Source organism: Pantherophis guttatus, chromosome 2 (genome assembly GCF_059756535.1).
Source record: "Pantherophis guttatus breed Tessera chromosome 2, ASM5975653v1, whole genome shotgun sequence".
NCBI lineage: Eukaryota > Metazoa > Chordata > Lepidosauria > Squamata > Colubridae > Pantherophis > Pantherophis guttatus.
Window position 1 is genome coordinate 118,093,372 of NC_142064.1, and position 24,674 is coordinate 118,118,045.

Below are 24,674 nucleotides of genomic sequence, written 5' to 3' on the forward strand. Positions count from 1 at the left end.
TGTTCAGAACTATTCTGCTCCACCGAATGGTATAGGGGCATCTGAGTAATGACTTAAAGGAGATTTCCTAAGAATATGGAATCCTACCATCTGGACTCAAATCTGGAATTTGCAATCAAGCAAGCATACATCAAGGACAGAAAAGTGCTTTAATATACTTGAATGAATAGGATAACAGAAGTTCCTTGAGTGACATTGTGTTATCTGGGCTTCATCAGGCATGTGAAAAATTAATTTGAATTGTCATCTTGACAAAACTATCTGGTTCGGCTGCCCTTCTCAAGCCTCGATTGTTCACTTACTCCGCTGTCCATTTGGGTACAATTCAGGCCCATGCGCTCTGCTGCAGCAGCAAACAAAAAGATAAAAAGAGGTTGTTTTGTATAACTCCATGCTACCTGTATTCAGCGGGTACATTTAAGTCGAATGGAGTTTACTCCCAGATAAAGGCAGACAGAACTCGTCGCCTTGCACGCTTCGATTCGTATAAGCCTCACCTCTAGGAAAGACCTGCAACGTCTGAGCAACCTATGCACAACGTCGCTCCGCGGCGTCCCCAAGTGTGTGATAGCGCAGCTATGGGGCGGGGTGTGTGTGTGGCGGCTTCACATCCTTGACCCTGCCGTCGAAAGCCACGACAGTCAAGACTATATCGTAAGTAAAACCCTTAAACATTATATCCCCTACTCGGAGCTGGGGGGGGGGGAGGAGGGAGTGCATTAAAAAGAGGGACTCCCAAACTGATACGTCCAAAGACGGCCGCCACCTCCAAGATGGCCTCTCTGCGTATGACAGTGGCGCGCCTGGAGAGAAGATGCACGTTGCCATTGGCACATGCGCAGGAGGATGAGCGGGAGCCTGCCGAAACGACCCTTTTCTTCCTCTTACTGAGTGCTATTTAAAGGGGAAGTAGCCCCTTTTCTTTCCTCACCCCCGCTTTTTCTTTCTTTTTTTTCCCCCTCCCCCTTGTCCAGCCTCTCCTATGGCCTGGCCTGGGCGGTGGAGGGCGGTAGTCATAGCGAAGACCAGGGGGTTATGGCCGGTTCCGGATCGACCCGGCTCCTTTACGATTTGCCTCCCGCGGTCATGTGCAAGTTCTACGAAATCATGGACGCGCTGGACCGGGCCGAGTGGGAGCGTTTCGGTAAGTGGCCGTGGGGGCGGGGGGGAGAGGGAGAGGGGCTTGAGTTTGCTGGCCAGCCAGGCGAAGGGGAAAGGGTCCCTTGGGTAAAGCGGAAGGGCAAGCGCATATGGTAGAATGTAGGCAGAATATGGGCTTGGCCTCTGCTGCCCCGTCTTCTGGTGTCTTCTGGGGCTTTTGCCTTTTTAACCACAGGTAAATTCCTGGGCTCGGCTTATATCTTTCCCATGGACCCCTACCTGTCTTTAAATCTAGGTTTGTGCCCACTCTGTTGGGCTATGGACGTGCTTGGTTCGAGTGGGTGGATCTCTGCTGTAAGGTACCTTACCTGAACACCATTAAGCCATCTGCCCCGAACCACTGGATCCATTTAGGTGGATTCCCCCTCTCAAATGCTGTGTCTCTTGTGTGTTGCTTTTGTAGCCAGGGCTTCTTTTTTTTAAAAAAAATCCTTCAGTTTGTTTATTTGTTAAACACATTTCTTTGCCATTGGAACCAAAACTAACGTCTCTCAGTGCCTTACATAGAAGATGACCTATTTCTTTCTCTTACCAATTCTCATACATCAGATTGTGCCTTTTCTTGTTTCTTCCTTTCAGTAAATATCTATGGGTTAAATGGAACAACAGCAGTATTGAGTTTAGTGTTTCAAATAAGAAAAGACCTGCCAAAAAAGTAGCCAAAAATCTGGCTGAAGAGAGTTAAGCAGAAGTACAGTTCAATTCTTATATATACATGTCTTATATCCAATTTTATGTATTTATCCATAGAAGAGAATATCTATACATATCAATAGTATAATGGGAAAGGATAAAGAAAAATGTGTTGTTGTTGTTTACCAGTAGAAGCAAAATTTCACTCCAAATATAGTGGAGCAAGAACAGACAAAAAAGAAATAGTTGTTCCCACAGTAAATAGGAAATTTATGGAGTCTGCTATTCCAAGATATAAAATGGTTTTAAAAGAAGTTAGATCTAAATGGAACTAGCATATTATGGTACATACACATTCTGTTTGGGGGCTTTCTAGAGCAAATGGCTAGCCATGTTTGAAGTAAGATGCTAAATGGAGTGGCCATGTAGTCTAATCCAGTGGCACACTGATATCCTTAGGACCATGATCTCAGCAAATGAAGAATGGTGTAATATTTTCCGAAGATTATAACTTCCGTCACTGTGAGGCTCTGAGGTACAGCTCAAAATGGGTTCTCATCTAGCCAGAAGTCATATTGGCTTATTTCCTTTGGCAGCCCTGAAACAGAAATAATATACTGTATCATATGGGGTAGAGATAGGACTTTCTAAAACTTAATTTGAGGATTTAAAATGTGCACTAAAAATTATAATGAAGGAAGGATTGACAGGGGGAAAATTTATTTCCACCCATCCTCCAGAAAAAGGGAGATGCAATTGCTTGAAGATCTAAGAATGGCTGAAATGATCTCAGAGTAAAGATTACTTTAAAAATCATAACTGAAGAGCAGACAGTAAACCATCAGGCATGTACAGCGCTACCAAATTGTCCTGCACTCCAAGATAGATTTTATCTCTCTCTTTCCCTTCTATACATATTCAAATTTTGTGTAAAAACATCCTATGGTTTTGACAGGAAACCCTCCTCAGTTTCATATGTTAAAAACCCCCAACCAGTTATGGTCACTTCGGATAACCAGTGGCATTTGGGTTGCGATAACAGTTGAATAAGTCAGTGCTTCCAAATGCAAGCTGTGCAATTTGTCTTCCCTGTTGGTGCAAAGATGACTATACTTTGGGCAAATGGCAGCTATACTCCAAGCTTTAAAACTAAAATTTGATTGGCTAATCAATTGATTAATCTTAAATGTAGCTAAACTAAAATGACCCAAAAAATGTGGGGGCTGAGAGAATGCCCACAATAAAAGTATAAATTTTAATTCCAGAATGGAGTTCTTTAGGAAATAAAACAATCTTGTTAGGCCCCTTGGCACTTATGAAATGTTGAGAGTACAAAGTTGATGATATCAAAAGTGGCTGTTGAAATAAAGTTGAAACAGACTTTATAATGGAATCAAAAGGATATGCAGAGTTTTAAGCATGGAAGTATTGACTTTGAATTGAAATGTATATGGACAGATAATGAAAAGAAAAAGCAAAATAGATAAATTGAATAGCAATGTTTGAATGTTTAATTGTTTAAATGCTTCAACATTTAAATGAGCTTTAAATAAAAACAAGTGTTTATAGTAAACAAAGATAGAAATATTATAAAAATAGAAATGGGAAGCTAAGGTAACTAAAAGTGATAAAAGCATGACTTGTAACATGCTTAGTTTAATTTGATAACAAAGTGGTGGATGATAATTATAATTAAATGTTAATGATTTTTTATTTTATTTATTTATTTATTATTCAAATTTCTATACCGCCCTTCTCCTTTACGACTCAGGGCGGTGAACAGCCAAAATAAAACATTTATACATAAAGTACAATTAAAAATAAATTTAAAATAATTAAATTTGGCCCATAGTTTAAAATTTGTCAATTTAAAATCCATATCAAAATTTAAAATCAACCATAAAATCATAAAATCAAGAGAGACCGGCTAACTGAAAGAGATGAGTTTTTAGGGCCCGACGAAAAGTCCGGAGGTCGGGGATCACTCGTATCTCTGGGGGTAGATTGTTCCAGAGGGTAGGTGCCACCACAGAGAAGGCTCTCCTCCTGGGGGTCGCCAGCTGGCATTGTCTAGCTGACGGCACCCTGAGGAGGCCCTCTCTGTGGGAGCGAACTGGCCGGTGGGAGGCTATTGGTGGCAGAAGGCGGTCCCGTAAGTACCCTGGCCCTAAGCCATGGAGCGCTTTAAAGGTGATCACCAACACCTTGAAGCGCACCCAGAAGTCCACCGGAAGCCAATGCAGCTTGCGCAGGAGAGGAGTCACATGGGAGCGCCCCGTCGCTCCCATAATCCCCCGCGCAGCCGCATTCTGCACCAGTTGGAGCCTCTGGGTGTACCCCAAGGGGAGCCCCATGTAGAGAGCATTACAATAGTCCAGTCGAGAGGTAACGAGTGCTTGAGTGACGTAGGGAGTCCCGATCCAGAAAGGGGCGCAACTGGCGTATCAGGCGAACCTGATAAAAAGCCCCCCTGGCCACGGCCGTCATATGCCCTTCTAAAGACAGCCGTGTGTCCAGGAGGACGCCCAAGTTGCGGGCCCTTTCCGTGGGGGCCAGTGATTCGCCCCCAATAACCAGCGATGGCGTCAGCTGGCTATACCGGGATGCCGGCAGCCACAGCCACTCAGTCTTGGAAGGGTTGAGTCAAAGCCTGTTTCTCCCCATCCAGACCCGCACGGCCTCCAGGCACTGGGACATCACTTCCAAGGCATCGTTGGGATGGTCTGGGGTGGAGATGTACAGCTGAGTATCATCAGCGTACTGATGGAACTCCACCCCAAAACCACGGATGATCTCACCCAGTGGCTTCACATAAATGTTGAACAGGATGGGCGAGAGGACCGACCCTTGTGGTACCCCACAAACAAGGCGCCTCAAGGTCGACCGCTGCCCCCCTGTCAACACGGATTGCGACCGGTCAGAGAGATAGGAGGAGAACCACCGCAAAACGGTGCCCCCCACTCCCACTCCTCCAGCCGGCGCAACATGATACCATGGTCGATGGTATCAAAAGCCGCTGAGAGGTCTAACAGGACCAGGATAGAGGAGTAGCTCCTATCCCGAGCCCTCCAGAGATCATCCACCAACGCGACCAATGCCGTTTTCGTGCTGTACCCAGGTCTGAAGCCGGACTGGAGCGGATCCAAATAGACAGCTTCATCCACTGTGGAAGCTGTCGCGCCACCACACTCTCAACAACCTTCACAATAAAGCGAAGGTTGGAGACTAGACGATAGTTAACCAAAACAGCCGGATCCAGGGATGGCTTCTTGAGGAGAGGCCTCACCACCGCCTCTTTCAAGGCGGCCGGCAGGACACCCTCATTCAAAGAAGCGTTGATGATTCCCTGGAGCCAGCCTCGTGTAACCTCCCGGGAAGCCAGCACCAACCAGGAGGGACACGGGTCCAATAAACATGTGGTGGCGTTCAGCCGTCCCAAGATCCTGTCCACGTCCTCGGGAGCCACAGGATCGAACTCCTCCCAGATAACACTCTCAAGGCCTGCCTCAGTCATCTCGTCTGAACTAACCCAGTCAGCGGCCAAGTCTTCCCGAATCTGAGTTATTTTATCATCCAGATACTGTACAAAATCCTCAGGTCGGCCCTGCAAGGGGTCCTCCCGCGCTCCCAGATGGAGAAGGGAGCGGGTCACCCTGAACAGGGTGGCTGGGAGGTTATCTGATGACGCGATAAGAGCGGCAAAATAGCTAGATTTCGCTTTTATCGCCACTAGGTAGGTCTTAATATGAGACCTTACCAGTGTCAAGTCGGATTCGGAACGGCTGGCCCTCCAACCGCTCTCTAGGCGTCTTTTCTGGCGCTTCATCTCTCTCAGCTCCTCAGAGAACCAAGGAGCTAAGTGAGTTCGGTGCCGGGTCAGAGGCCGCAAAGGCACGACCTGGTCCAAAGCCCCGGCAGCCGCACTATCCCAGGCGGCCACCAGGTCATCAGCCGAGTCGTGAGCTAGAGTTTCAGGAAATGGTCCAAGCTCCATCTGGAACCTATCAGGATCCATCAGGCGCCTGGGGCGGAACCACCTGGTCGGCTCCGCCTCCCTGCGACGGGGTGATAATGTATTAAGGTACACAGATGAAAGTTATAATTGTGATTGCATTTAATATATGTTGGGAATGATTAATATTAACAAACAAATGGGGGAACACCCTGGAAGAGTACAGTTGGAAATAGTGGATTATAGATAACATATGGAAAAAGAAATTTTTAATAAGTTAGTAGAATAGAAGTTGGAGTTAATGGAGGAGAATATGCTGAGAAATCAGACAAATAATGAAATGCTGGAAATCAGACAAATAATAGGTGGAGTTGAGGAGGAGAATGCTGTTAATCAGCCAAATAATAGGTGGAGTTAAGGAGGAGAATGCTGTTAATCAGCCAAAACAAAATATGCTGGAAATCAGCCAAAACAATGGAAAATGCTGGTAATCAGCCAAATAAAAGGGGGAGTTAAGGAGGATAATATGCTGTAAACTCAGCCAAAATATGCTATGCTGGAAATCAGCCAAACAATAGGTGGAGTAATGGAGAAGAATGAGGAGAATATATTGAAGAATAATTATTAATAAGGGGTGAAAAAGAAAACGGGTAATAATTAAAATGAAATGGTAAATTTTGAGATTTCTGTGTAAAAGTTTAAGAACCTGATAGGATAGATTGGGTTTAGAAAACGAGAAAAATAGAAAGAAATTTTGATTAAAATTGAAATAATTGAGTTGTATACACTTGGAAATTAAGATTTGTGGTGATAAAATTGTAAATATATAGATTAATAGAATTGATTTTGTGTTTAATGTTGATGCTAAAAGGAGCAAGGGATAAAAAATTTAGATAAAGGGGTATTGAATTTTGATTTATAATTAAATTTATAATTGAATATAAAAAGGAGTTTTGCCTTAGTAGGAGGTTAGGATGTATGATGAGATAATAGAAACATTTATTAAGATGTTGGAATTTATGTTAAAATTGTTTGTTTTTCATTTGTTAAATTAGTGTACCCATTTGTGACGGGACCAAGACTTCGTTCTTGAAAAACATTTATTTTTTATGTTTATGTTGGAAAAAAAATAAAAAATTCTTTACAAAAAAAAAGTGGCTGTTGAAATAAGTGTGGTAACTTACAAAATGCTCTCTTAGTCAAACAAATGAGGTTCTCAACTATCTCCCCGTCTCACATGATGTTCTTTGTCACAACTTACCTTTGATATTTTTCTGGATACACATTCAAATACAGCACTGGGCAACTGCTACTCTCTTTTTACCCCCTGAAATGCCAATGGGATAAGGGAGAAATTGTAAAGATGCCAGCTTCCCCTTTAATGCCAATGGGAGAAAAGAGCCTATCGGGAACAATCTACGTCATGTGCCCATTATTTTTATTACAACTCAGGAGGGAGATTGGTGGTATAGAAATATGAAACACACACTTGTGATGTTACTTGATAAGATGGGAATGGTAAAAATGGAGTATAGAACCATAAGAACATCTGGTTTGGCAGTTCATTTTTATCTAATATCAATTTTAGTTCCTGTATGTTAGTTAATGTTACTGGCCATGTGCTTGTTACCAAAAACAGCAATACCAGGCAGATCCTGGACATATTCAAGACAGGAAAAAACTGAATAGTGTTTATTAAATTCCTTGAACAGATAGGTGTTTATCAACCAAAGATGAATGCAGGTCTGATGTTGAAATGAACCAAGAGCTGAATGCCAGCTGTATTAATTCACTTCAGTTTAGTCAGAGGCAAGCAAATGATTCTTTCAGTTTTCTTTCTCATTTCTTGTCTGTCACAGCTGCTGATTAAAAGTTGCTTGGGCCTTACTTTGTAAAATATGCAAAGGAAGAACATAATTTAATCTACAGTACTCCTAAATTGAGTTCTTAACATCTCCATTAAAAGAAAAGTGAACACATAAGAAAGAGAAACTCCTTAAGCTAGCATGAATCAAAATAGGTAAGGCAAAAATAAATGGATAAATAATTTGGTGTTATATGAGATAGTTCCTATATTTGTGTTCAGATCCTATAGCATAGAAACATTTTGTCTATGTCAGCCTTCCCAGATCTGGTAACTTTCCAACCAGTGTGAATTGGGAAGTGTGTTACTGGCCAGATATTTGAGGTTCCTGAAACATTAATTGACTTTTTGGTTTGGATCAAAAAATCCGATTGTAGCAATTATCCACTTAGAATTGGAAAGAGAGCTAAAGAGGGGATGCAAGATATAAATGGATATTGTTATGTTTTGTTTACAAGACAATTGAATTTATATACTACTAAAATTCTCATATGATCTTTAACTGGGTGAAATAGAGTATTATAGAGGAACAACTTTTGAACCAAAGTACCTCAAACAGGCTAACTTACATTATAAACCTGACTTCTAGGAATGAAATTTGGGAAAGTTGTGGCTGCTTCAGTGCTACGGGCTACTGGTGGGAATGATTTTCATTTCCAACATTGTGTGAATACTGTGTTTCCAGCCAGTCTGGATCCCTTGCCCCTTGCTCTACTCAGCAGCAGCTACTTACCTGCCTCCTACAAATAGAAGGGAAGAAGCTTTCCATTGCTCTCTACCAAATTCCCACAAGGAAACTCAGTGGGGAAGCCAGCAGGAAGTTGGAAGTTGCTCCTGCTCCCACTATTTTTTTGCCCCACCTACCTCCCCGATCATTCTGTTTCTCTTTTTATAGAAGGAAATATATCTGAAATAATGATGCAACAGGACCTGGGTTGTCTAGTATATCAATAGTAATTTATTAGCATTCAGTCTAGACTCTCGCACAATAGTCAAGCCTGTTATATATGAGGCTAATTATGAGGTTACACCCTTGATAGTAAATGTGTGGTTGGTAACTGGCCTTTCTCTCTTTCACACTAGCTTCCAGGATTGTACGAAACCAGGTTGAATTGCGACTGTATGAGAAGATGGATGGGCGGACGCACAATCTTATGTGGACCTGGATGAATCGCAACGCCTACGTTGAGGATTTAATTCAGATACTCGATGACTTGCAGCTATACCGGGCACGTGATACCATTGTTTCAGGTGATTCCCTCCTGCCTCCTTCAGTTTAGATGAAGTTGGTAGCTCTGGAGGAATTAAAGGGATCTACCCAAGTAATTTTTTGAGTTGGTTTTTTTTTTTTTTTTTAAATTTTGATTTATATGCCGCCCTGGTTTCACAGAACCAGTTTGGCCTAGTGGTTTATTTTATTTTTTCATTTTATTTATCAATCAAACTTGTATGCTGCCCATCCCTCCAAGATGACTGTAGGCAGCTTGTGATTAAGGCACCAGGTTAGAAAGCAGACAACTGTGAGTTTAAGTCCCACCTTAGCTATGAAAGCCAGCAGAGTGACTCTTGCCTCAATAAACAGGCTTAGATAAAACACATATGAGTGAGTCTGGATGGCTTTTCAGTGTTGGTTAGTGTTGTATTGCCATATGATAATGTCATATGTTCATCATAGATGCTGCATGTCCATATAAACGTAGAATCTAGAATGCTTCTATTACTTTCTTCACAAATAATATCACAGAATGTTTCCAGCAATGACGATAGACATAAACCTGTTCTGAAACAACTAACTTAGATTTTATGATCCCCAAATTGCTTGTTAATTTTATCTTATGCTATATTCACATAACCTATTGTTTTCCAGAGCTCTTGGGCTAAAGTTCTACGTTGGTCTTAAAATATAAACTTCTGCACACAACATTTGCACAAAGCTCTGTGTGCAGCATTTTTAAGTTGCAATCTATTGAAGTGAGCAGGTCAGTAGGAAAAAGAAAGCCATTTAACATTTCTATACATAACATCTCTAACTTTCAAGGCAATCTAGCTAAAGGTGACAGGAAGCTAATGCTGCAAATGGCCATGGCCTTTTCTTTACTGGTCCAAGTCACTCTACTGTTCATCCTGATTGTTGCCAATTCTCTAGAATCCTCTAGAATCTGCTAACTGGCTGTAAGAGGGATTTGGCTTTCTGTAGACAAGTGGATTCTTAAGAGCAATAACTTCTCCTACCCATTAGAACTAATGTGAATTATTTGTTGCAAGTATCTTTATAAAAAGCTAATTTGCGTGATAGCTAAACTATTGTTTAATTAATTGTTGTTTAAGCAGCTAATCATTGGGCTTGGATAACATTCAAAAATATGATACATAATTTACAAAACATAATAGTTGGGTACAGAACTACAGCAACCAAAGTTGTATATGAACTAGTATTTAATTCTTTTTTCTCCATTCTTCTTCTTACAGGATGTCTGTTGCCATGTTCCCAGAAGGCCAAGCCAGTGTCTTCTCAAAAGCCTTCTACTTCTCCTAAACCCCCACCTGCTCCAGACCCAGGTGGCAGAGGCAGCTGCAAGATCATTACAAAAACGTGGGAACCCCACCAAAAACCCTCCCCACCTGAACCAGGTACAAGCTGTATGTTTGCCATTGCTCCTGAAATGTGTAGGAACAAAAGTATAATTTGTTTTCCTGTCCAATGGGGTTGTTCAGGGGCAACTTTCCTCAGATATTTGAAGCATGAAATGTTTTCCATTTCATGAAACCCTCATTTCATAAAACTCAAAAGCATTTGGGCTTGGAACAATGGAGCACAAGTTTCACCTACTCAGAGTCTCCTCAGCAAGACTGCAGATATTCTAAACACTGATTATGCAGTGTAGAAATTGACACTGGTCACAAAATTCAACTGCCTAAAAATTGCTCTAGGTTACTATCTTTTAAAATTATGAAGATGTGCCTGATAAAATTTCAGAGTACATGAGAAGAAAGTGGAACAAGAATCTAGCATATAGAAATTTATTAACATTTGAATAACTGGATTCTAATTTGCTTTACAGATGACAACAAGTCTAATCTTGATCAAGTTATATTAAAAGTTGTATTAATTTTTAGAAAGTTAATATAAACCAATAATATTACACATTGGTGTAGCAGGAAGTTCCTTCTTGTTATTTCTGAACATGTCAGTTATGATTCCAAATTCTTGTACCATATAGAAAGTAATTGTATTTTTAAAATAATCTCCCCCCCCCAGTGATTTTGCAGAGGATCTGTTCCTCCTAAAGAGATTATTTCAATCCTTTTGATCATTCTTCTTGCCATTCTCTGTGATTTTTCTTGCAGATTTTTCTGTGATTCTTCTTCAGCAATGTTCTCTTTTTGCAGTTATGAAAAGTAACTGAAAGGAGAGTGCATGAATATATTGAGGTTTTATGACTAAGGGTTTGACAATGCAATATAGATTTGAAAGATTTCATAAGGCCAGCAATTCTCATTCCTCTCCCCATCTACAATTCTTGTCACAGAAACAACTGTAACAATGCAGTTTTCATCTGTAGTGTGGTCTCAGAAAGGATGATGAGCCCAAGCATGCATTTTTACTTTCTACTTTAAACTTTAGCAAAAAGTGAAGATGTAAAATTTTCCTCACTTTTTCAGCTTTACTTCTGGCATTGTAGCCAGATGTGGTTTGGCACATTTAGAATTTTTATTAGAAAAACATGGTAAAACTATTTTGATAAAGTGTCTTATGCGGCAGGGAGGTTGTTAGACTAGCAACAGCTCAACTGTTGAGCATATACTAACAAAGAAGCCTTGCAACCAGGTTTTATAGAACAGCATCTCTGAACAATGTCAGAATGTCTCAGATGATCATAGCCAATTCCTCCCCCCACTTCCTGCTCTGAGTTCTTGATTGATGCCCTACATCTCTGAGAGAATAACACCCCGCCCACCCCCGTCTGCACCTGAACAGATTTTATATGAGGTTTATTGTTGTGGCTCAGGTTTACACTGCATAAAATGTTTAATAGCTTCCGTTCTTGAATGAATCTGAAATGTCAGTATATTTACTTTTGATTATATTTGCTTAGGTACGTATTTAAAAAATTAAAAAAAAAATAATTTTTGTATTTGCGCCTTTGAATTGCCTGGAGTGATTTGTTTTTTTAAAAAAATAGTATGCAAACTCTAAAAAGACTAATAGAGTTTTATACTTTCCAACCCATCAGAATGTTGGAAAGAAATCAAGTAAAGGTGTTTGGGACTCTAATCGGTCAGCAGAGTAACACAGAGCAGAATGGGTCCAAATTTTGTGTGGTGGTAGAAACTGGTTAAAAACAAGAGAGTTAAAAAATGGGCAGATTAGTCTAGTCACTGTGGAGAAATAGAAATCTAGAATTAAAAAAAACATAATGCATCCCTATAAGAAAGATAAATGAGAAACCGCTCAGAGGCTGCCAATTGCTCCTTTGTTAATCCCTGCTCTTCCTTCTTCCGATTTTTGTTTATCCTGAGTGGAGTTGCTATTAATGGGTTGAAAAGAATTCCAAAAGCTACACTCCAAATATTTTTCCTATCTTTATTTTTCTACTTGAAATTTCTTCCACCTATATTCTCAAATACCTACTAGTCCACAAGCTTTTATAACCCAGCTTGTCTATTTAAGCTGCTCCTGGTACAAGAGCAGTGAGCCAGGAGGGAACATACTGTAAGCTCATCTGTACCAGACCTCTTTGCAGACATTTTCATAGTTTGTTCATTTCGTGTCTGTTTGTTCCAAATAAGTGGCTGTTAATAAGTCTCTCTTTTTCAGTGATTTGGTTGTTTCTATTGGTGTAGATTGTTTTTAAATGGTGATACATTTTTTTAAGACTTTACAGTCTACATTTTTAAATGGAAATAAGAACAAATTCATGAGCTTCCCACTGGTGAGATGGTAAGGCAAAGGCTATGTAGAAGTTTTGAACTTTGACATGGGAAAAATTTTTACTGCTCCTTGTTTAACCTGACAGAATATGGATTTACTCAGTCTGGGAAATAACTCTTCTCAAACATTTAGATTGAATTTGCTGATGTTGATGTTGATAGGTGTGACAGGTGAGCCCCCATACTTTCCAAGTCACCTTTTTTTGGAATGCATAGCCCCAGGAGGGATCTCCCTTTTTATGAGGTCTTTAGTGTTTGAGATACTTGAATTTTAATTGCTAAAATTAACTGGGCTTTAATTATTTTATATTGTTTGGGATTTGGTGTTGACTGGATTACTGAACTACCCTATGGAAGGTAAAATAAACTACAGATTGAAATAAGAGATTAATAAATAACACAGTATCTTGTTGCTTAGAAGGCTACCTTATTTTATTACATAGCAATTGTAATTTTCAAAATATGTATGGTGAAAAATTGCTAATGTACATTTTTGAATCATCACTTTTGTAAAAATTTATCACTTTTTGTTTGCTATTACTGTGTCTTTCAACTTCCCACTCATCTTGTGTACATTTTAACTAGTGCGAGAAGCCCGATTACCCAGTTCTGTCTTTAAAAGATAATGTAGGAAGACTCTGTCTATGATTCAGTATGTTTACTCATTGTAGAGACAGCCTTTGTAAAAGTCAAGGAATTTGTCAAATCATTTCTGGAAAGTGTAGGCTTCCCAATTGTTGTTGCAATAATCCATATAAGTGATACAGAGTTTCTGGGGAAGCTGAATTTCACATAAATTGCCCTATTTCCTACCTTCTCTGCTGTTTTTAAAAGTTCACATAGAAATGATTGTTTGAAATCCTGAGGGAAAACCATTTCACGGGGGGGGGGATGGGGATGAATATGTTTAATTCCCTCCTTCTTCCTCCTCTTTCCTGGAAGTGAAGAAGTTGAAAATTTTATTGAAAAAAAATGAGGCAAAGATGGTACCAGGTTCCAAAGTTCCACATGTACTTTGTGGTTTGGTCCTTTGACAATTTCTCTAAACTTGATACTATTTGTGCTGTCTGGGAATTCTGGGACTTTAGTTTGAATACCTCTGAAGGGTCTTTGGTTGCAAAAAGCTATTATTGGTTTTTCCTGGCTGAAAAAATAGGAAATTCTCTCCCCAAGATAGAGTCAGATGGATTTATTTCAATGGGAGATGTGTCTGGCCTATAAGTAAGAAGTATAACCCTCCTTGCCAGAGGTGAAAACCCTGATCTTTCACCAAGTTTATTTGGTTTGGTATTAATATGGTCAGTGAGAAGAGGGAAGGAGGGAGAAGGAGAGAGATCATTCTGATAGTATTTAAGATGGTTAATTAATAACAGGAGGAAATTGTTTTGCTGGCTTTGGTATTAGAAGCTTCTAGGTACAGCAAGCTCCCAATGAGCAGAACTGTGCTCTGCAGTGGAGAATAGTAAAGCCTATAGGCAAAAGCAACCAAAATTTGTCACCAGGAAAATCAGCTTGGGATCTTGAATAAAGTTTGCATGCTTGTCTCCCTCCTCTCCCAAATTGTATTTCTGTAAACGATAAAAAATTAGTCAAGGGAGTCACTGAATTCCCTAAAAGTTTCATATGCACACCCAGTGTAAAGATACTTATGAAGTTTCATCCACTTTAAAACTTGGTATGGCAGTCTTGAAACTGTCTTCTTTCAAATGAAAGTGAGAACTTCATGAGTACTTATTAAATCGCCTTCTACTTCCTTCTAGAACATCTGTTTTAGGATAGAAAAACCAATTTCAAAGGGATGCCTGATGCAACACGCATTACTAGAATTAAATGCTCATGAGTTTTTTTAGAATAAACCGTTTCCTGTATATAGTTCGTAATTCCACACTAATGTAGTGCCTTCCCTTCCTCTTTCATGCTTCACTTTTCAGTTTATTTCTATGCATATTCTTGTTTCACCAGACCTTCTCAAAGAGGTGAATGGGCTATGAGTACTAGGGCTATTTTGAACCTTGATTGTAACTGTATTCCCTCTTATTTCTTGGGCAATCAGATCACTCCAATCGTCAGCTCCCTTCAAGAGTCTCCACTCCAAGGAGCCATTTCAGCAGTGCAGCCTCCAACACCCTACCATCGCCTCCTGCACAGAGTGACACACAGGTATAGACTGCATTCTGCTTGCTTGCATTCAGTGGGATGTAGTCAGAAGAGATAATGGTCAATATAAGAGAAACGATGATGTGGGCAAAAGTTGGTAGAACTTTAATGTTTGGTTGTTTATGGTAATAGCAGATATTTAGGACTTCCTGTGAGCTACAATGATTTGTTCTGTGTTTTTTTATAACAAGTTTGTTTCGTGTCTAATTGTGCGTAGCAGGCATAATCGGTATCTTTCATAGATATTCAAGATATATGTATCTTTTCTTTTCTTTTTTTATTGAAAAGTTTTATAAGAAATACAAACAATTTTCTCCCCCCCACCCTTTCCCCTTCCCCACATAATAGAAATTGTACATTTTCTTATACATAAGAAATCCTACATATACATGTTTCCCTTAAAGAAAGCATTAAAATAAGACATTCTAATTACATTTGGAGTTGTTCTTCTTCTCTTTCTTCCCTCATTCCACAACAAACCTTCTTCTTCTCCTCCTTTCTTTCCCTTCCCTCCTCTTCTCTCCTACTTTCTCCTGCCTCCTCTCCCACCTCATCCTACTTCCTTTCCCTTTCCCCCACTTCTCTCTTCTTTTCCCCCTTCTCGCCTTCACTCCTACTCCTGTCCCCTTCCCTTCCCTTCCTCCTCTCCTTTCTTCCATTCCTCACCCTCCCTCTCCTCTTCCTACCCCCTCCTCCTCTCTCCTTTCTAACTTCGTTGCTGTGAAATATTTTCCTCCTTTAGTGTCTGAGCAACTCCTGTGTTCTACTTATAGAATATACTTTCTTCTGCTAAAACGTTTCTCTATTCATCACTTCCCCCCCATCCCTTATCCCACCCTCCCCATCCCCCCTGACTTCCCAGAGCAAAAACAGGATATAGCATTTAACAAACATATGCTAAAATAAACTAACAAATTATAAAGTTCAAAACTCCCACATGTTCTTTAACTCCCTTTGCTCCAATTCATCAACCTCCCTTTTATAAATTCTCAAAACCAATTAAATTAAATTCATTCTTCCTACTTATATATAAAAAAAACTTTTTCTTGATGTATAATCCGATACTTTAGCAGTCTTACAAACAGTAAAAATCATGAATAAATTCCATTTCTATACCCTCGAACATCATTCTTTTTGAACATTACTCCCTAGTGAAATTCTGAGTTTAACATTAGTCTTATGTTAAGCATTTTAAAAATCTCTTAATACCTTTGAAACACTTATTTACCAAATATAAATTTCAGAATCTACAGGAGGATGTCTTTCAAATTTTCAATTAACTGTCTTAATACCTCTAACTTTTTAGAGAGCAGCCCTTTACTATCCAAAACTAATTATCATTTTGCAATAAAATTCTGAATTTAACATTAATCCTCTTCGCTTCAAAGGGTTAGGCATCTTAAAAGCTTATACAATTTATCTCATATATCTTTTAAAATAATATAACCTTATGTTAAACATTTTAAAAATCTCTTAATACCATTAAAACACATATTTGCCCGATGCCAATTTCAAAATCCACAGGAAGATATCTTTCTTAATCTTCTGTTCTTCTCTTCTTTCTATATTTTTCCCAATCCTTTTTTTTATAAATTCTTTCAACAGTCCCCCCAATTTTATTTTTGAAACTTTTAAAATGGTGATTTGAGGTTAATGTTTCTGAAATACTCGCTCTCTTCTTGAGGTCGCATTTTCTAACTTGAAATCCCCATTTCGTCTCTTCTTGCTTGTATAATCATTCAGTCCATTTCTTTGTCCATATAGCCAAAATTTGTTGCCATAAAGATTGTCAGCTTGCAATAAAGAAACTATTTGTTGCTTTTCTGTCATTTGAATAAATGTCCACCAAATCCTTTGTTTCAACTGTGCCAGCCTGTCTCTTAATCCTGTCCATCTCTTGATCTTCCAAAAACAAATTCCTCTGAATAATTTCCTGCTGTCCCTCTAACAACTCCTTATATTTTCCCAAGCTGTTTTTTGAAAAAACCCTTTCAATTGTATCCAACAGGGCTGAAGTAAAAGAGTCTAAAAGTTCTTGAAAAGCCTGGACAGTCAAGGCTTGGGAATTTGCTGATTCACCTGCCCTGTTGTCAGCCATATTTCAGCCACTTTGTATTCATCCAGCTATCAGGACAACAATTCAACTCTTTTCCACACAGTATGAAAACCAGATTTTAGTTAAAGTCAGTACCAAATTCTTTTTCTCAATACCAAATTCTTTCCCTGGCCGCTTCCACTTTAAAACTTTCTCTTAGGGTGTAATCCAATAGCTGTATCACTGTTGCAAACGTTAACAAGCCTTAACAAGCACTTTCCCTGGTAGTTTCCTCCTCCCGCCCTCAAGCGCCATTTTCTGCATTTTAAAACGGAGTTAAAGTGTTACTTGCACGTTTTCCTTTTCGTTTTCTCCTGATTTGCTCTGTCTGCTATCAAAGTAAAGATGTTAAAAGTCCTCCCGTTGATTTTCAGCAGATTTTGGTCACAGCTTCTAGCTCCGCTTTGGCGGAGTCGTCCCTGGTCCGGAGTGGCTTGACAGGCTTCAATAGGGAGCCCACACCCTTTGCGTCCCAGGATTTCTCCTAGCGCACTTGGGGGGCTCCACCTCCGCCTGTCGACTCTTCTCTCTCCCCTTTGCCCGGGGAGAGGGTTCCAAGCCTCCAGACAGCTGTTTTTCGGCTGTTCTGGGGCTTTTACCGAACCGGGGATCGGGCGCTCGTAAAAGAGCGTCTTCAAAGCTTGCAGAGCCAACTGGAAGTCCCAAGATATATGTATCTTTTCTTCAGTCATATGTTTTTCAGTATCTTTTAGATAACAGTTCTTCCTTTCTCATTGTTTTTTGCTTATGGCTCTGCTTTAGAGTCCTAAACCCCCCCCCCCCCAAATGTCCTTTTGCATTCTGCACTGATGCTAGTATTTAATTTCTCTTTACTGCCGCAGTTTTGCCATTACCAAAGTTACTTCTTTTTGGTTTTAAATATATGTCCCATGTCCATCATTTTATTAAAGTTTTTCTCCTGTTGTTACATAAGTATTTTCTCCCTTCTTCTGGCTGCCCAATATGCTGCCTGTATGCTGTACAGGTAGTCCACGGTTAACAGTGATAATTGAGACTGGAATTTGCAATGCTAAGTGATGCTGTCATAAAGCACAACAACACATGTCTGCATCACTTAGCGTTGGCAATCTTGGCCGTTCCCATTGTCATTGTTAAGCAAGAGTCACAGGTTGTTAAACAATCCCAGGGAGCTCACATAGCGGCAGGCAAATAAGAGTTGCTGTTGAGTAAGGGAAGATACACAAGGGTGAGAGTGCATTGTTGGCCGTGTGGTACAAGCGCAGCAGATCCAGGGATGGTTTCTATCGGGTTGTGGGGAAGTGTGAGCAACTTAGCAGAGTGACTTATAACCTTCCCTCCTGGGTTCTCCATTGATTTTGCTTGTGAGAAACCATCAGGGAAGGTCACAAATAGCTAACATGTGACCATGGAGATGCTGGGATGGCCAGAATTTCCAGGACCGGTTGTGAGTACATATGTCAGTGCTTTGTTCAACCATTACTTTGGATGGTTACATAATGAGTAGTTGTTAAACGGGGACTACCTATATCTTAATCTCTTAATCCCATTTGTTTCTAATTTTCTAATTCTTCCAACATGTACAGGAATTAACTTTGGAATTAACCTTGACCAGATGTCTAAAAGTCTGACCCCCAAATCAAGATTCCTGGTTTAGAAATCTGGAATTTCTGTCATAAATACTTTGTGGTGTTTGGCATGCTTATTCCTTTTCCCTAACTTAATGTATATGAATATAACACAAATCTACTTTTTAGGATGTTGGAAGAGTCATTAAACTTTGCTGCATAAAAAGTATTTTCACCTTTCAGTGTTTTGCCTTTCTTTTCTATTCATTTTCTATCTTTTCCTTATTCACTTGAAGCTTCAATTTATGTTTTTAAATATCTTCATTTAATCTCTTTCATTTTGTTCATCTGGAAACAGGATTAGAGTTTCTCTGTGAGGCCACTCTAATTTACTGGTACTTCCAACTGATCTGAAGCAGACATGACTTTTTGATCATTGAAAGCTTGCTGCTTCCATTTCTCCATTTGAGGAGGAGAAGCAGTCAGCAGCCAGAGAAGAAGACACTAAAATGCTTATGCTTCAGAGTTATTGTGTTTTGGAGAGAAGGGATGCCCTTTCGTTTTGTTTACAGTATGTCTGCCCACCCTATTCCAGGGCCTTGAATCTCTGCCCTCCACGTGCCCTTTCGAGTGGCAGTTAGAAGAGTTGCGCCAAGCTACAGACGACTTCTCTGAACATCTCAAGATTGGTGAAGGAGGTTTTGGCTGCGTCTACCAGGCCCGATTGCGCAACACTGTCTATGCTGTGAAACGGCTCAAGGAGGTATTTCCATTGGGTATTACAACTCACAATGCTCACACTTTTTTGTTTTCTGTTCATTTCCACTGGCTTTTCATTTTCATTTCCACTCTCCACTAGTGCATGGAATGATGAATTGTAAAATTTCTTAGACTTGGCTCCTGCACCTCTAATAGACCATTCCCTAAAAATAAGATTGGGCATGAGCTCTTTGCAGCCCAGGGGCATGATAGCCATGGAGATTGGCCATAACAGACCTAGTCGTCCTTCAGTGTAACATGGCTGTGTTTTCATATACATTTGGTCCTTAGTTGCTGAGCCTGCTCCTTTGTACCCCTCAGAATTTTTTTTCACTTAGTCCAGCTAATGATGACATATGTCTTCCTTCCTTTTTTAAAATCTCCCTTAAACTAACTGACAGGAAGCAGAACTGGACTGGACTGTAATAAAGAATAGTTTTGTCACAGAAGTGGAAAAACTTTCCCGGTAAGTACCAAAGTTTATTTTGGATGTACTGTGGAATCCCAGAAATGAAATAATGGGTTGGGTTTTTTTTCTAGTGTCTTTCTGATGTGTTGAATTTCATCTCCCCAAACCCAGCACATTAGGGGAATGCCAAATTGGAGAAGACAGTGCTAGAGAATCATGGGAACAAGGGTGTGGGTTGTGTTGGAACTACCATTGTTTAATACTGTCTCACTTGTAACTTAGGTTTCGCCACCCTAACATTGTAGAGTTTGCTGGTTGTTGTGCTGAACAGGGATGTTTCTGCCTTGTCTATGTCTTCCTGCCCAAGGGATCCTTGGAAGATCATTTACACGGCCAGGTACCTAGCTGAATTTGTCCTCTCTATTTAAAAGTACTCTGTGCTTGCAAACAAGTCCTTCAGGATCACTCCTGTCCTTGAATCTATTTTGAATTTCTTAGGTTGATGCTTGCCTCTCCTGGACACAACGACACCATGTGGCTCTGGGCACTGCCAGAGCTATTCAGTTTCTGCACAGTGACTCCCCGAGCGTTATCCATGGAGATGTAAAGAGGTAAGAGAATGGAGGGGAACTCACCTTCTAGAGTGAGATGTAAACATAACTAATGCATTGTTTTTGTTTAAATGTGAGAATATCTGCTTTTTAGGTGAGGAGAGAGATGTTTAACAACTCTTCACCTTCTGTGCTTCAATGTGGGATGGGGAGGTGGAGGATTGTGCAAGAGAGAATGAAAATAGACAATGAATATTGTGCTAAGTCCAGTAGCTGGACTTAGAAACTTAGGACCTTTTACATTACTAATTTCCAATTCCTAGTATTTCACACCATTGGCCAGGCTGACATTCCTCTTGTTTTCATAATGACTCCTCTGGTCCAGGGTTTTGTTTCTCATCATGGTCAACCAAATGCTTCTGAGACAGATAGGATGCATATTCCTTTCCCCTGTAACTGGTATTTGGGAGTAACACTGAGTCTTCAAGTATTGAGTCTCCAAACAACAAGATGAAAATTTGGAGGAGAGCTATTCCCTGGTCATGCTTATTACATATGGGAGTTTGAGAAGGAATTATGGGATCCTTGGTGCTCTCTGAGCTTGGTGGTTTTCTTGCAGACATTTCATTACCAAACTAGGTAACATCAAAAAGTGACAAAACCTTCTTTTCCTGTCATATACAGCTCTAACATCCTTTTGGATGCAGCGCTCAATCCACGGCTGGCTGATTTTGGATTGGCACGATTCAGCCGCCGGCCAAAGCAGGGAGCAATAAGCAGTTCACTGGGCCAGACCCAGACTGTGAGGGGTACATTGGCCTATCTACCTCCTGAGTACGTCCGGACTGGGATGCTTTCTACTGCTATTGATATATTCAGCTTTGGTGTGGTGAGTAATATGGGAACAGGAATGTTACAGGTAGATCTTGATTTATGACCACAATTGGGACTAATATTTCTGTTGCTAAGCGAGACAGTTTTTCAGAGAGTTGCCCCCAATTTTACAACTTTTTTGCTACAGTTGTTAAGTGAAGCACTGCGCTGAATGAATCGTGCGGTTGTTAAATGAATCCGGCTTTCCCCATTGACTTTGCTTGTTGGAAGCTGGCTGGGAAAGTCACAAAAGACAATTACATGACCGTAGGATGGTGCATCTGTTATAAATACATGCTAGTTGCCTGGGGCCTGAATTTAGATCACATGACCATGGGGACGTTGTGACGGTCCTGTGTGCGAGGACTAAGTCACTTTTTCAGTGCCATTATAACTTTGAATAGTCACTAAATGAATGGTTATAAGTTGAAAACTACTTGTATTACAAATAAATGAAGTATGATGAAGACAGGATATGTCATACAAGTGAAGGGCAATTCTAAGTTCATTTGTTCAACAGCCTGTATTCATTTCTATAACGTCCATCAAGAATATTCTGCTTCTGCTTAGAATGTGTAGTCTGCCATCTTCCCAGGTAATATGTTAAACAATTGATGATTTCAGAGAACATGCTGAGTTTAGCTTCTCCTTCTGAGGGGATAGTCTCTTTAAACAATTCAGAAGGTTATTCTCTTAAGATAGCTTTCATATTCACATAACTGTCATAGGGTCTGTCTATTAAATCCATCCAATAATGGCCAGGGAGCCGCTTCAAGTTTGGTAGAACATCTTCTTTCAGTGGGCAATTTAAGATGATTTGGGCACAATTAAAAGAAAGTTGTAATTTTATTTGTCCATCATATGCAGACCTAAGTAAGTATCGCATTATACATTCTGACTCAACATGTCAGGGGAAAATGGGCTTTGACTTACCTGAAAGCCCTTTCTGATTGTGGTGGGTCCGGTGGTCATCTCCAATGGTGTATGCTCTACCGATGATGACTGATCGGGTCTGCTAGCTGAGAAGCTCCTCCCCTTCCTCTAGCCTCCCAGCTTTCTGATGAGAGACGATTTGTAGCAGACCTACACGGTGAGCTGCAAGAAAGGAAACAGGATACCAGGACCACGCCGAATCGGCCCTGGGCATCAACAGGGTGGGGCTGACCACCGGACCCACCACAATCAGAAAGGGCTTTCAGGTAAGTCAAAGCCCATTCTCATTGATTGTGGGTCCGGTGGTCATCTCCAATGGGACATACCAAAGCCGGTACCTATAGGGGGGGACTAGCCCTGGCCGATGGAGTGGTCCGCTGGAGGACCTGTTGGAGGACCCTACGCCCAAACGCCACATCCGCGGATGCGAACTGGTCTAGACGATAATGTCGTATGAAAGGGGTCGGGGACGACCAGGCCGCAGCCCGGCAGATTTCCTCCAAGGAAGCTTGGGTAGCCCAGGCAGCCGAAGTGGCCGCACTGCGGGTGGAGTGGGCAGTGATTCTACGTGGAACTGGCAAAGCCTGGGACCTGTATGCTGTGGCTATGGTGGCCCTAATCCAGCGCCCCACCATAATGGAAGACACTTTTTGGCCCATACTGGATGGCTGGAAAGAGACCAGAAGGGATTCCGATCTCCTGAAGTCAGAAGTCCGACGGAGGTAAATCCGAAGGGCTCTCCTCACGTCCAGGGTATTCCAGGCACGTTCTAAAGGCCGGCTGAGACATGGACAAAAATTTGAAAGGACTAGTTCCTGTGTACGGTGATAAGGGGAATTCAGTTTAGGGAGGAACGTGGGATCCAACCTAAGAACCACCCGGTCTGGATGAAAGATACAGAGGTCAGCCCTAATGGAAAGGGCCGCTAACTCTGAAATTCGCCTAGCCGAAGTTATGGCCAGCAAAAAGGAGACCTTATAAGACAGGAAACGTAGGCCCACAGTCCTAAGGGGCTCGAAGGGAGCCCTAGTGAGGGTGTCTAACACTAAGGGCAAATCCCAGGAAGGGTATCTGTGGATAGTCCCCGGGCAAAGATTAGAAGCCCCCCTGAGGAAGAGACGGATAAGAGAACGGCCCGAGAGGGAACGTTTGGAACCACAACACAATATGGTGGACAGAGCGGAGACCTGTCTGTGGAGCGTGTTCAGGGCCAGTCCCGCCTCAAACCCGTCCTGTAGGAACACCAGTACCTGCACCGTGGTGGCCGCCGTAGGGACGATGGATCGACGGTTGCACCATGACACAAAGGAGTGCCAGGTGGAGTCGTAAATTCATGTCGTTGAAGGGCGTCGGCCGCTTGGATGGTGCTGGCGACACGAGAAGGAACTTTGGCCACCCTCAGCAAGCTCCGCTCAAACGCCAGGCAGCTGAAGCCATGCAGGTTCCGGGTGAAGCAGCGGCCCTTGACGAAGAATCACTTTGTCTCGAGGAAGACGCCAGGGATGGTGGACGGATAGGGCTTGGAGGTCCGCGAACCAAGGCCGACGTGGCCAGAACGGAGCGATCAGCAGGAGCTCCGCCCGGAGGAACAGCATCTTTCTGATGACTTTGGGGATGAGAGGCAGAGGCGGAAAGGCATAGAGGAGGCCGGCCAGCCAGTCGCTGTGTATTGCGTCCACGGCCTCTGCCCCCGGTTCCGGGTAGCGAGAGAAGAACCTCTCTGTCTAGCGATTGGCCCGAGTGGCGAACAGGCCCACCACGGGGGAGCCCAGACGGGCGGTGATCATTCGAAACAGGTCCGGGTCTAGGGCCCACTCCCCCTGGTCCATCGACTCCCGACTGAACCAGTCTGCTTGGGTGTTCGTCACCCCCGATATGTGAGATGCCCGAAGGGACCTCAGGTGAGTCTCTGCCCAGGCTCCCAGACTCTCGGCCTCCTCCATGAGGTGGCGAGACCGGGTCCCCCCCAGGCGGTTTACATGAGCCTTGGCGGCTACATTGTCTGTCCGTACCAGTATGTGCTTGTCTGTCACCCTGTCCTGAAAGACCCGGAGAGCCAGATGGATGGCCCAAAGTTCTAACCAGTTGATGTTGTGGGTCAAGTCGGACTGGGACCAATGACCCTGGGCCATGGACGAGGACAGGTGAGCCCCCCAGCCCAGAAGACTGGCATCCGTTGTCAAAATGAGGTAGTGGGAGACCCTGTACTCCCTCCCCTTGAGGACTGCTGCTGAAGACCACCACTGAAGGGAGAGGAGAACCTTGTGGGGCAGGAGGACCTTGAGGTCGGATGTCCCTAGCTGTCGTTTTTGGTACGGGAGCAGAAACCACTGCAGATCCCTGCAGTGGAGATGCGCCCAAGGAATGATCCCGATGCAGGAGACCATCTTTCCCAGGAGCTGGGACAAGGACGCCAGGGAGACAGGTCTCCCTGACGACACTGACCTGACCAGTGACCGTAGACTGGACAGACGGTCCTGAGAAAGATAAACCTTGCCCTCCACCGAGTCGATGATGGCCCCCAGGTGCTGTATGCGAGTCGTGGGTATCAAATAGCTCTTGGCCATGTTGACGGAAAACCCGTGGCTCTCCAGGACACGGAGGGTGGTCTCCAAGTCCTGGCGCGCTAGAACCTCCGAAGTTGACTGGACGAGAAGGTCGTCCAGGGATCCTTACTGGAAGAGTCCGGAGGTAGCCCACCAGCGCGGCCATGATTTTTGTGAAAACTCGGGGGGCCGAGGATAGGCCGAATGGAAGGGCTCGATATTGATAATGACGACCTGCATAACAGAAGCGAAGGAACTGCCT

General features: G+C 42.1%; 1 protein-coding gene across 3 annotated transcripts in view; it reads left to right on the forward strand.

Annotated features, from left to right (window-relative positions):
* The first annotated feature begins 451 nt into the window (after positions 1-451).
* IRAK1 (interleukin 1 receptor associated kinase 1) overlaps positions 452-24,674 on the forward strand; it is a 39,440-nt gene continuing 15,217 nt past the window's right edge. For 2 of the 3 annotated variants that reach the window (XR_004594222.3, XM_087886564.1), the window contains exons 1-9: positions 719-1,144; positions 8,694-8,861; positions 10,080-10,241; positions 14,596-14,702; positions 18,937-19,104; positions 19,502-19,566; positions 19,792-19,906; positions 20,008-20,120; positions 20,745-20,949. Coding sequence is in view for 2 of the 3 variants with exons in the window: in XM_087886564.1 (XP_087742690.1) it covers positions 1,036-1,144; positions 8,694-8,861; positions 10,080-10,241; positions 14,596-14,702; positions 18,937-19,104; positions 19,502-19,566; positions 19,792-19,906; positions 20,008-20,120; positions 20,745-20,949 (1,212 nt within the window). In the remaining variant the exon portion in view is untranslated. Of the gene's footprint in view, positions 655-718; positions 1,145-8,693; positions 8,862-10,079; positions 10,242-14,595; positions 14,703-18,936; positions 19,105-19,501; positions 19,567-19,791; positions 19,907-20,007; positions 20,121-20,744; positions 20,950-24,674 lie in introns of those variants that run through there. The other variant, XM_034434236.3, reaches the window with a different exon arrangement.